This window comes from Puma concolor, chromosome A2 (assembly GCF_028749965.1).
Source record: "Puma concolor isolate L17-30 chromosome A2, mPumCon1.1.hap2, whole genome shotgun sequence".
NCBI classification, from domain to species: Eukaryota; Metazoa; Chordata; class Mammalia; order Carnivora; family Felidae; genus Puma; species Puma concolor.
The window spans coordinates 153,616,537-153,628,262 of record NC_141668.1 but is presented as its reverse complement, the minus strand read 5'-3'; the positions used below and the strand labels follow the sequence as shown (position 1 = coordinate 153,628,262).

The 11,726-nt window shown below is 57.6% G+C and overlaps 2 protein-coding genes across 5 annotated transcripts; one reads left to right on the top strand and one right to left on the bottom strand.

Moving 5' to 3' along the window:
- The first annotated feature begins 109 nt into the window (after positions 1–109).
- Positions 110–7,829, top strand: WDR6 (WD repeat domain 6). Its single transcript, XM_086698258.1, has 7 exons — positions 110–366; positions 3,522–5,989; positions 6,091–6,174; positions 6,269–6,385; positions 6,484–6,602; positions 6,702–7,308; positions 7,437–7,829. The coding sequence occupies exons 1-6, from the start codon at positions 262–264 to the stop codon at positions 7,160–7,162; spliced, it is 3,354 nt and encodes a 1,117-aa protein (XP_086554384.1). The 5' UTR covers positions 110–261; the 3' UTR covers positions 7,163–7,308; positions 7,437–7,829.
- On the bottom strand, positions 7,371–10,792 carry DALRD3 (DALR anticodon binding domain containing 3). Of its 4 annotated transcripts, none has more exons than XM_086698263.1 (12): positions 10,175–10,790; positions 9,803–10,098; positions 9,425–9,623; positions 9,260–9,339; positions 9,044–9,172; positions 8,645–8,715; positions 8,483–8,544; positions 8,306–8,388; positions 8,048–8,230; positions 7,858–7,971; positions 7,688–7,756; positions 7,371–7,601 (listed from the first exon to the last, which is right to left on the bottom strand). In XM_086698263.1, the coding sequence occupies exons 1-12, from the start codon at positions 10,554–10,556 to the stop codon at positions 7,482–7,484; spliced, it is 1,788 nt and encodes a 595-aa protein (XP_086554389.1). In that variant the 5' UTR covers positions 10,557–10,790; the 3' UTR covers positions 7,371–7,481. The 4 variants fall into 4 exon arrangements, with proteins under 4 accessions (XP_086554389.1, XP_086554386.1, XP_086554387.1 ...); XM_086698260.1 differs by having other exon boundaries at positions 9,425–9,681; positions 10,175–10,387; XM_086698261.1 differs by lacking the exon at positions 7,858–7,971 and having other exon boundaries at positions 9,425–9,681; positions 10,175–10,792.
- Between the last annotated feature and the right edge of the window lie 934 nt (positions 10,793–11,726).

Below are 11,726 nucleotides of genomic sequence, written 5' to 3'. Positions count from 1 at the left end.
GTAGATTGGGCCAGTACGAGCCCGCCGCTGCGCTTGGAGAGCGTCACGCCAGGGGGAGGGGCGAGGGCGGCCTCGCCAATGACGGGCTGGATTGCGTGAGGCGAAGGGTCGTGATTGGACATCGGCAGCGGGCGACCCTGGGCTCCGCTACCTGTTGCTAAGGCCGCTGTAGATCGGCTCTGCTGCGTGCGAGGAAGGCTCGTCTCGCGAGAGCTCAGCTCCCTTCTTGGCCAGGGCAGCCGCAGCAGCAGGAGGACGGACATGGACGCTCACGAGGACTACGTTTGGCCGCGGGCAACCTCCGAGCTCATACTCCTCCCGGTCACGGGTCTGGAGTGCGTGGGGGATCGGCTGTTGGCGGGTGAGGTTTGGGTTGAAGCGCATGCTAGTGGAGAAGAAACCGTGCGCTCGCGTGGGGCGGGACCGTGAGAACAAAGGGATACCCCCAAGGAGGAGGACGGGCGGCGGGATGAAGCCCGACCGAGGGGGGCGGGAGCCCAGGAGATGGCGGGCAGGAGACCCAGCCGGAGGAGCCCTGGAGACAAAAAAAAAAAAACCGATGTGGCTACTGAGTCCCTTCATAGTCTGCAGCCGACGTGGAAAGAGCGGTGGGGCTGCGGGAAAGTGCGGGGAAACGCAGTGATTTCGGAGGCGGAGCATGCAGGGCGAGCGGTGTGTGGCCCCTTCCTGGAGTGGAGGGGGGGGGGGTTGGGATGAGCCGACCCCAAGGTGGGCGGTCCTGAGGGCGGGACCCGGTGGCGGGGGTGTGGCCTCAGGGCTGTGTGAGGCTTCTCCGTGGGAGGTGGGGAGGACCAGATTGAGTGGCGGGAAACTAGAGATGAGACCTTTTTGAGTGAGCCAATGCTTGGGGAGGCAGACGCTAAGGCCCCTTCCGAGATGGTTGCGTCCAGGAATTCCGATGTTGATGCTTCTTGGGGGAAGGTCAGGTCAAGAAGCATAGGCCATCAAAGCCCTGAGACCTGAGGCAGCAGACCCTTGAGGAGCATTGAGGACTGACTGGAGGACACTAGTGATTGATGGTGGTGCTGCTGAGTTTTTTAAGGGTCCTGAGGCAGGGCTCTGTCAAATCTTGAGTGAGCTGCTTACTATCCTAAGGGGGTGGGTATGTGTGTGGGGGGAGGGATGGCCCAGTTGTGATCTGCTGAAGGGTGGGGACTCTGGGAGTTCAAGGTGCCTACGATGGGTTAGAGTCCTAAGGCTTCTGCAGGAAGAGATAGGTAGGCAGAAACCCAAAGAACCACAACAATGAGCTAGGAGAAGGGAAGCGGTGAGTTTCTGGCAGAGGGTAAACATGCCAAAGGCTTTGAGGCTGAGAATTTGTTACTTCGGGAGAAAGAGGGAATTCCTGTGAGGCTGAGCAGGGGTGGGGTGGGACAAGTGCTGGAGAAAGGAGCAGAGGCCAGGCTGTTTTAAGCCTAGATCTGACTTCATAGTGGTGGTGGAGAGAGGCCCCATGAAGGGTTTTAGGCAAGAAAATGACCTGGGAAATGCAGGTTAGAAAGCTCTTCAAGTGAATTCCTCTACTCCAGTGACTTCCAGAGTGACTTTTGTATTGCTGCAATTCTCAAATTCTGTCCATGTGCACCTATAATCTGAATTTCCAGCCCTCTTTGCTTATGAGTTCCGGGCCCAAGTGCACAGGTGCCTTCAATTTGAAATATTCCTACTGGGTGCTCCAGCTCAGCAGAGGGAACAACAGCCAGTCAGGTGCCTGAGTCTGAGCATCTCCCTCAGCTCCCAAGCCAGTCTGGTTGATTTTGACTTCATACATGTGGCCACTGTCTGTATATTGCCGTCAGTTGAGGCCATGCAACTTTGTCTCCTAGACCCCCTCAGGAGCATTCTCCCAGCCTATCCTTGAGCTCTTTGTTTCTTATTCCAACCACACGACTGTGTTCACCTCAGGGTCATCAGACTTGCTATTCTATCTGCCAAGAAAGGTTCACCCATCTCCCCCATGCTTGCTCTTCCTTTGGTTACCACTGCTTATTGATTCCTCTCCGTCTATATGTTATGTTCGCAAGGTGGCCTCTCCTGACACCCAGTCTGTTTATTTTTTAATTATTATTTTTTTAATTTTATTTTTGAGAGAGAGCGCAGGGGAGGAGCAGAGAGAGAGAGAGGGAGACACAGGATCTGAAGCAGGCTCCATACTCTGAGCTGTCAGCACAGAGCCTGATGCAGGGCTCAAACTCACCAACTGTGTGATCATGACCTGAGCCGAAGTTAGATGCTCAACCGACTGAGCCACCCAGGTGCCCCTCACCCAGTCTGTTTAGATGAGACCAGGGTTTCTCACTATCAGCACTTTTGACATTTTGGCCCAGATCCTTTTTGTGTGTGTGTGGGGGGGGGGGGGGGCTGTCTGTGCTTTGCAGGACGTTTAGGAGCATCCCTGGTTTCTACTCCTAGTTGCCAGTTAGCATAGCTCCCATTTGTGACAACCAGTGTGTCTCCAGATATTGCCAGATGTCTTCTGGAGGGAAAATCCTCTGGAATAGATTTCCCTCTTTTATATTCTTAAAGCAACCAGTATAGTTCTTTCCTGGAACTTACCAGAGTTACAACAATGTAGTTTACTTGGGTGATACTGTTCATTGTCTGCCTGATGGGCAGGAGTCTGGGTCTGTGCTTGTCTTACTCACTACTCCAGCATGTAGTTAGTTCCTTGTCTGGTTTATAATTGATGCTCAGTGCATGTCTATTGAATGTCGAAAAATGGAGATTGCAAGCTAAGAATATCATGAGGAACTGTTAATGTCATCTCAGGTTAAGGTGATATCCTGGGCCAAAGTAACTGTGGTGGGGAGGATTTGCAAAATCTTTAGAAAATGAGCACTCGGAACATGAGAAGATGTGGGAAGTTTAGAGGAGTAAGTGGTGAGCTTCCTGCTTTGGGGCTGGGGCTGAGTAGAGGGTGGCAATGGTTGAGAGAACTTGAAGGTGAACTAGTAGAGTGGGAAGTGCCTGCAGGGCAGGCAGGAGGTGGCTTAGGGTCATGGGAACCTTGGCTGTCAAAGTAGGGGCTGCCTCTCCTGGTTCTTCTCATCAGTGTTGAACATGCTCACATCTGAGCTTCAAGGAAGAAGCTTCTGGAAATCCAGAGGCGTTCTACTGTGGCCCCAAGGTGGGAGGATCACCTTTAGGGACAGCCTCTGCCCTGGGGGAGGGGTGGGTTGGGGGGGCGGAAGAGGGCGTGTAGAGGCAGATGAGGCTGAGGATTTGGGAGAAAGGCTGACAGGCTTCCAATGGAAGGATGAGAAGTAGGTGGGGCGAGGAAGAGCCTGTGTTTGAGGAAGTCAGGTTGAACTGAGTATCTGAATGTCAGCATTGAAAGTCCAGCTGAAGCTGAGGCCGGGGATTGTCCAGGGTTCAAGCCTGCAGGATCGTGTGTTCTAATGCATTCGCAGGCTACATACCTGAGTTTTCCCTGCCCTCGTCTCTTCATGACTTATCAGAGGTGAGGTTCTGATGTGGCTCTCTGCCTCTGTCTAGGTGAGGGGCCAGATGTCCTGGTGTACAGCCTCGATTTTGGTGGCCATCTGCGGATGATGAAGCGCGTGCAGAACCTGCTTGGCCACTATCTTATCCATGGGTTCCGGGTGCGACCAGAACCAAACGGAGACCTTGACTCGGAGGCTATGGTGGCTGTGTTTGGGAGCAAGGGACTCCGAGTTGTGAAAGTTAGCTGGGGACAGGGCCGCTTCCGGGAGCTCTGGCGCTCTGGCCTATGGAACATGTCTGACTGGATCTGGGATGCACGTTGGCTTGAGGGGAACATAGCCTTGGCCCTGGGCCATAACTCAGTAGTGCTATACGACCCTGTGGTAGGGTGCATGCTGCAGGAGGTGCCCTGCACAGACAGGTGCACCCTCTCCTCAGCCTGTCTGATCGGAGACACCTGGAAGGAGCTGACCATAGTGGCAGGTGCTGTTTCCAATCAGCTCCTTGTCTGGTACCCAGCAGCTGCCTTAATAGATAATAAGCCTGTGGCCCCTGACCGACGGGTCAGTGGGCATGTGGGTGTCATCTTCAGCATGTCGTACCTGGAAAGTAAAGGCTTGTTGGCCACAGCTTCAGAAGACCGAAGTGTCCGCATCTGGAAGGTGGGTGACCTGCGGGTGCCTGGGGGTCGGGTACAGAATATTGGGCACTGCTTTGGGCACAGTGCCCGTGTGTGGCAGGTCAAGCTACTAGAGAATTACCTTATCAGTGCTGGAGAGGACTGTGTCTGCTTGGTATGGAGCCACGAAGGTGAGATCCTTCAGGCCTTTCGGGGCCACCAGGGTCGTGGCATCAGGGCTTTAGCTGCCCATGAGAGGCAGGCCTGGGTGGTTACTGGGGGTGATGACTCAGGCATCCGGCTGTGGCACTTGGTAGGGCGTGGGTACCCAGGTTCGGGGGTCTCAGCTCTCTGCTTCAAGTCCCGTAGCAGGCCAGGTACCCTCAAGGCTGTGACACTGGCTGGCTCATGGCGACTACTGGCAGTGACTGACACAGGGATCCTGTACCTCTATGACTTGGAGGTCAAGTGCTGGGAGCAGCTGCTGGAGGATAAACGCTTCCAGTCCTACTGCCTCCTGGAGGCAGCCCCTGGTCCTGAGGGCTTTGGACTGTGTGCCATGGCCAATGGGGAGGGTCGTGTCAAGGTTGTCCCCATCAACACTCCAACAGCAGCTGTGGACCTGACCCTGTTCCGTGGGAAGGTGCATAGTCTGAGCTGGGCCTTGCGTGGCTATGAGGAGCTCCTGTTGCTGGCATCGGGCCCTGGTGGTGTGGTGGCTTGCCTGGAAATCTCAGCCGCACCCTCTGGCAAAGCCATCTTTGTAAAGGAACGTTGCCGGTACCTACTGCCTCCAAGCAAGCAGAGATGGCACACATGCAGTGCCTTCTTACCCCCTGGTGACTTCCTGGTGTGCGGGGACCGTCGGGGCTCTGTGTTGCTGTTCCCCTCCAGACCAGCTCTGCTCAAGGATCTTGGGATTGGGGGCAAGGCTGGAGCTGTCACTGGAGCACTTGAAGCAGGTAGTGGCAGTGGTGGGGATGAAACTGAGTGGGGCCCTGTGTCCACCCTCCCTTCTCTGCACGGGAAGCAGGGTGTGACCTCGGTCACCTGCTATGGTGGCTACGTGTATACCACAGGGCGTGATGGCGCCTATTACCAGCTCTTTGTGCGAGGTGGCCAACTCCAGCCAGTCCTAAGGCAGAAGTCCTGTCGAGGCATGAACTGGGTGGCTGGGCTCCGTATGATGGCTGATGGGAGTATGGTCATCCTGGGTTTCCATGCCAATGAGTTTGTGGTGTGGAGTCCCCGATCCCATGAAAAGCTGCACATCGTTAACTGTGGTGGAGGGCACCGCTCCTGGGCCTTCTCTGATACCGAGGCGGCTATGGCCTTTGCCTACCTCAAGGATGGGGATGTCATGCTGTACCGGGCTCTGGGTGGCTGTACTAGGCCACACGTGATCCTCCGGGAGAGCCTGCATGGCCGTGAGATCACTTGTGTAAAGCGTGTGGGCACCATCACTCTGGGACCTGAATTTGAGATGCCCAGCTTCATGCAGCCTGACTACTTGGAGCCTGGCAGCGAGGGGCCTGGCCTGACTGACATTGTGATCACATGCAGCGAGGACACCACTGTCTGTGTCCTGGCGCTCCCCACAGCTACTGGCTCGGCCCATGCACTTACAGCTGTCTGTAATCACATCTCCTCGGTGCGTGCGCTGGCTGTGTGGGGCATTGGTACCCCAGGTGGCCCTCAGGATCCTCGGCCAGGCCTGACTGCTCATGTGGTGTCTGCGGGGGGCCGGGCTGAGATGCATTGCTTCAGCATCATGGTCACCCCAGACCCCAGCACCCCAAGCCGCCTCGCCTGCCACGTCATGCACCTTTCGTCCCACCGGCTAGACGAGTACTGGGACCGGCAGCGCAATCGGCACCGGATGATCAAGGTGGATCCAGAGACCAGGTAATGTGCATTGCTAGGTGGGAGTGTAGGGTGGTGTCACGCAGGGCAAGCCCCTTACAGCTGCTCTCAGGTTTGCCCTGACCTGTGTCTGGTCTCGGCAGGTATATGTCCCTAGCTATCTGTGAGCTCGACAGGCCTGGCCTTGGCCCCCTTGTGGCTGCAGCCTGCAGTGATGGAGCAGTGAGGTGAGAATGGGCATGGGGGGTGGTAGGGCCAAGAGACAAAGCCTGGAAGGTTGTCCAGAATGGGTTCTGAGCTGGGCCACTCTCCGCCCCCCAGGCTCTTTCTTTTGCAGGACTCTGGGCGGCGGTTGCAGCTCCTGGCTGAAACCTTCCACCACAAGCGGTGTGTCCTTAAGGTCCATTCCTTTACACATGAGGCACCCAACCAGCAGCGGTGAGAGAGGCTGCATGGTGGTCCTGCATGGGCCAGGTGGGGGCTCCTGTTGCTTTCCATCCCCCTCGCTGACCTAGCTGCCCTCCCCTGGCTCCCAGGAGGCTGTTCCTGTGCAGTGCAGCTACTGATGGCAGCTTGGCCTTCTGGGATCTCACTACTGTGCTAGACCATGGTTCCACTGCCCTGGAGCCTCCAATGGACCCCGGGCTTCCCTACCGTGAGTAGCCAGTGTACAACCATGGCTGTCCCTCCCCACCTCACACTTTGCCTTCACCCATGTGGCAGCGAGGCCCTGATAACCATCTTCTTCCTCCAGGACTGGGCACCCCCTGCCTGACCCTCCAGGCTCATAGCTGTGGTGTCAACAGCCTCCACACCTTGCCCACACGTGAGGGCCACCTTGTGGCCAGTGGCAGTGAGGATGGCTCACTCCATGTCTTTGTGCTGGCTGTGGAGGCACCAGAGCTGGAAGAGGCCGCTGGGGGTGCTGAGCTGGTGCCCCAGTTGCATGTGCTAGAGGAATACTCTGTCCCCTGTGCACATGCTGCCCATGTGACAGGCCTCAAGATCCTAAGCCCAAGCCTTATGGTCTCAGCCTCCATCGACCAACGGCTGACCTTCTGGCGTCTGGGGCATGGTGAGCCCACCTTCATGAACAGTACCGTGTACCATGTCCCAGATGTGGCTGACATGGACTGCTGGCCTGTGAGCCCTGAGTTTGGCCACCGCTGTGCTCTTGGGGGCCAGGGGCTTGAGGTTTACAACTGGTATGATTGAAGTGTCCCGCGGTGGCCGGCATGCTGGGTATGGGGCCTGCTCGCAGACGGAGTGGAACAGGAGTGACTGTCTGTGCCCATGCCCAGTGTGCTTTGAGGGGAGGAGGCGGCAGCCGCGGGTTCCTGACGTCAGAGCAGGAGCTGGAGGTGAGTAGGGTGCCATCTGGGCAGACCAAAAATATGCCCTACTGCGTATAATAGGACCAGGCTTTATAATAGAAGTAATTTATTTTTGGTTTCAGGTCCCTAACAAAATCTGTGTATCTTCTTTTCAGGTGATGACTCTGTAAACATTCCTAGATATTGGGGTCTCTGTGGCCTTAGATATGGTCCAGCGGAGGGAGGCCCAGCGTGGCTAGGCCGGTGTGAAGCACTTCACGCACGGCCCGCAGAAGCTGGAGACGGGCAAACATTTGACCAAAAAGGTGTGGTCGAGGCGCCTGTTGGAGAGAAAGGGCCTGCTGGTCTCGTCCTTTGCTTCCCTTGCACCCCCGCAACCCCCCACCCCGTTTTGCTGTGCACTTACTCCTAGGATGTGTATGCGGTTATAGTAGGAGCTGAAATCCATGCTGAGCTGTACCAGGAACTTGCACATCTAGAGACAGAGACTGAGTCACTGGCTGGTCTCTGATCCTGTGCCCAACCCAGAATAAAGCATTGAGTGTGCAGTGTCTGTCCCCGTCTCCTCTGCCTCACCGTCTCTGTGCGTGCGGTCGTGTGCAGCCCTGGGGCTGTGCATGCCAGGGCTGCTGTCTGGCTCAGCAGGTCTGGGAAGGGGAGGATGCCATTGAAGAGCAGGAGCCATTCACCCTGGGAGGAAGAAGGGCGCTGGGAGATGAGGTCCCAACCTCCTGTGGGTGCCCAACTACCTGGGGAGGGCACTCACCTCATCCTGTAGCAGTGAGAAATCAAGACTGCTCACAGGTGGAAAAGTGGGGTACAGACCTTGTTCCATGCTGTGCCTGTACCCTTCAAACAGTGTGGCAAGACGGGCACAGTTATACATGACGAAGGTGCCGCTCTTGGTGCCCTTTGTGGAAATGCTGCTGTCGGCCAGGGCCAGGAGAAGCTGAGGAATGGGGGCACAGCTGCAGCCACCACACGTGCTGTCCAAGCCCTGATCCTGTAGGTCACCCAGGCTCACCTGACCGTGCGGGGCTGTGCTGAGCATCTCAAACTTGATGGTCGCCACGGAGAGAACGCTGAAGACCTCTGTCCAGGCTGGGTCTGAGGGAGTGCAGTCGGTCAGTCTCCACAGGCAGGGAAGCAGACAAGCCACCCCTCCTGCAAAGCACAGCTAGGGGTTCCCGGGCGCACTCACCTTGTGCCAGGTCCCTGCCGTGCTTCACTGCTGACGCCTTGCGCACCTGGGCGTGCCGGAGCCTGCATGAGGAGAAGAGTGAGCGGGGCAGGTGGGGTGGTGAGGAGTTCCCCTCCACCTCAACTACCCTGACTCAGGGGCCTCCCTTCCAGTCTCACTCACTCGTAGTACTCAGGGGCAGTGAGGGTGCCGGGTGCACCAGCCACTTTCACCGGGCCACAGACCAGGTGCTTCTGTCGGGAAGAGAACAGGCACTCAGCTAGGCAGCGATACCCTCCAACACCAAATCCTTCGAGAAGCCTAAATCTGGTGCCTGGACTCCCCCCGCCTTTCAAGCCCACCCCAGGACACAGTCCAGTTTCTTCAGTGTTCTCTGGGATGTGCCCCCGGACCCCACCTTCTCTCAGGATGCTCACAAGCTGCGGCAAATACCCACTCACCAAGCCTGATCTCCCCCTCAGGATCAGGTGTCACCTATGGACACACTGGCCAACAGGACGCTTGAGGGTTTTCAAGGGCCCCTCAGGTTGGTGGGGGCGGGGAGGAAGCCACTAAACCTACCTGTGTGAGCGGAGCCTGGTCATCCAGCTTCCGCCAAAGCAGGTCCACCTTTTGTTGCTGGAACTCCTCCTCACAGCTCACCACGTGCACAACCATGCAGCGGTCTGCGTTAGCATCTGGGACCGCAGCCTACGGTGTGTAGGAAGACGGTCACCGAGCGAACACAGGCCACTCGGCTGGCCAGTGTCAGCCTACGGAGTCGGGTCAGTCACTAACCAGGGATGGAGGGCTGTCCCCTGGCCAGCAGCGCGCAGCCTCCTGCAGCTCGGCTAAAACCGAGAGCAGATCCTCAGTCACTGCAGAGAACACGAGGGCGTTGAGGCTAGCCAGGAGCACAGAGTCCCCACCTTCTCTCCAGCCCTGCGAGGCTCCAGCTCCTACCCAGACACTTGTCCAGGTTAGGGTCATAGCCAGCTGCGCGTCCCCGTTCTTGCACCAGCTCCTTCAGGCACACTGTGCCCAGGACGCCGCGGGGCAGGGCTCCCCGCTCCTGGGCAGGGCTAAGCTCTGCAAGCGCGCGGTTCCTCAGGGCTTCGGTGGCGGCTCTCTCCGAAGCAGCGGGCCAGTCCACGCGCAGTTGCTGCAGGAAGGTCGGCATGTGCGGGTCTCGCACGGCGGGGACGAGGCGCACACTCTCCCTGCGAAGCGAGGGCGACCGCCTCAGCCCTATCACCCGGCGCAGCTCCCCCTACTTCCCACTCGCAGCTGCTTCCGTCCCAGCTTCCTACCCCCGCCTCTTTGGCCCCGCGTCGCGCTCACCCGTGAGCGCGCAGAGTTCGCGCCAAATGATCGGCCACGAGCACGGCGCGCAGCTGGCTCAGGCGGAGCGCGCCGGGGGCGCTGCGCAGCGCCGGACAGTGGAGGAGGACGCGCGGGCCCGGCGCGGCGGGCGCGGCGGGCGCGACATAGGCGGCCACGGCGCCGAGCACGCGCTCGAAGACGGCGGGCCGCTGCAGCTGGAGCGCCAGACCCGCGGGGGTCGGCGCGCAGCGCAGCACCGGGGCCACGCCGGGGCCCTGCAGGCCGGCGACTGCACGGACCACACGCTCGGGCACCTGCGAGAGGAAGGGCGATGAGCGGGCTGCGGCGCTGCCCCCCGCCGCATGTCCCCACTCGGCCGCTCGCGCCCACCTGTCCGTCCCCGAAGCGCGCTTGTAATGCGGGCCGCGGCGCCAGAAAGTCTCGGGCACGCAGGTGGCGGGCGCGCGTCTCCTTGAACCACACGGGGTCGCCAGGCCCCAGGGCCGTGTTGAGGGCCCCTAGCGTCTCTCCGACCCCCAGGCGCCCCGTCGCCATGGCGACCGGAAGGAACCAGCAGAACCGGAAGCAAAACCCCGGGAGGTCGAACTTCCGGGAGGACCGACAGGCCAGGGCGCGTATCCGGTGGCGGCCCCTGAGCTGACAGGTGCGCCAAAGTGAACCGTGATAGCCGCTTTCGACCTTCGGCCCCAGCTCTCCCTCTGCGTGGCCGGTCTGCCCTGCCTGGCCTAGGTTCCGAAATCTCCGGGTCCATCTTAGACCTAGGGTTCTGTCTTCGCCACCTGCATTAGCAGCCAGGGAAAGGATCCTCCCTACTGGGTGGGGCCCAGATCGCTGTTTCTCCCCTCGAAGTCTTACCTCTGTGTATTTGTGATAACGTTTCATTCCCCACATTTGACACATGATCAAACGTCAGGAGCTCCAAATGAGTTTAGTGGGATAGGGCAGCTAACATTACAGCCAGCTAACATTTCACGACCACCTAAAAACTCATTTTTTTTTTTTAATTTTTTTTTTTCAACGTTTATTTATTTTGGGGACAGAGAGAGACAGAGCATGAACGGGGGAGGGGCAGAGAGAGAGGGAGACACAGAATCGGAAACAGGCTCCAGGCTCTGAGCCATCAGCCCAGAGCCCGACGCGGGGCTCGAACTCACGGACTGCGAGATCGTGACCTGGCTGAAGTCGGACGCTTAACCGACTGCGCCACCCAGGCGCCCCTAAAAACTCATTTTTAAAAGAATTCGTGTTCTGCGGTTTCAGGTCATTCAGAAGTATTTCCTCCTTTGCGATTTGGGTCGTCTTTACATCGGATAAATGCCTACTCTCGTAGAATTGCTTCCCTTGATTTTTGAGGAATTAGATCCATCAAGATAGTTTCCAGAATTACCAGCTTTTTTTTTTTTTAACGTTTATTCATTTTTGAGAAGCAGAGACAAGAGAGTGAGTGGGGGAGGGGCAGAGAGAGAGGAAGATACAGAATCCGAAGCAGGCTCCAGGCTCTGAGCTGTCAGCACAGAACCCAGTGCAGGGCTCGAACTCAGGACGAGAGAGATCTCATGACCTGAGCCGAAGGCAGATGCCCAACCGACTGAGCCAGCCAGGCTCCCCCAAAATGACCAGCCTTTAATGCTTTCCTTTTAACCTTGTGTACTTTAACAGGGATCCTCCGGCTTCCTGGTTTAGGCAAGGAGCCATTCTGAGCCAAATAAACAATGTGATCATGAGAAGCCCCAGCTAAAGGACTGCTCCCAGTTGGAGCATCCCATTCCACTAGAGAGACAAAGCTCTTTCCTCTGTCCCACCAGGGATCCTGAATGTTTTCACTTCAATGTAACTTAAATCCCTTTTCTTCTATTTTTTTTAATGGAGATTGAACCTGACACAGCACACAGTGCTGGGAAAACCATGATTTCTGCTCTGA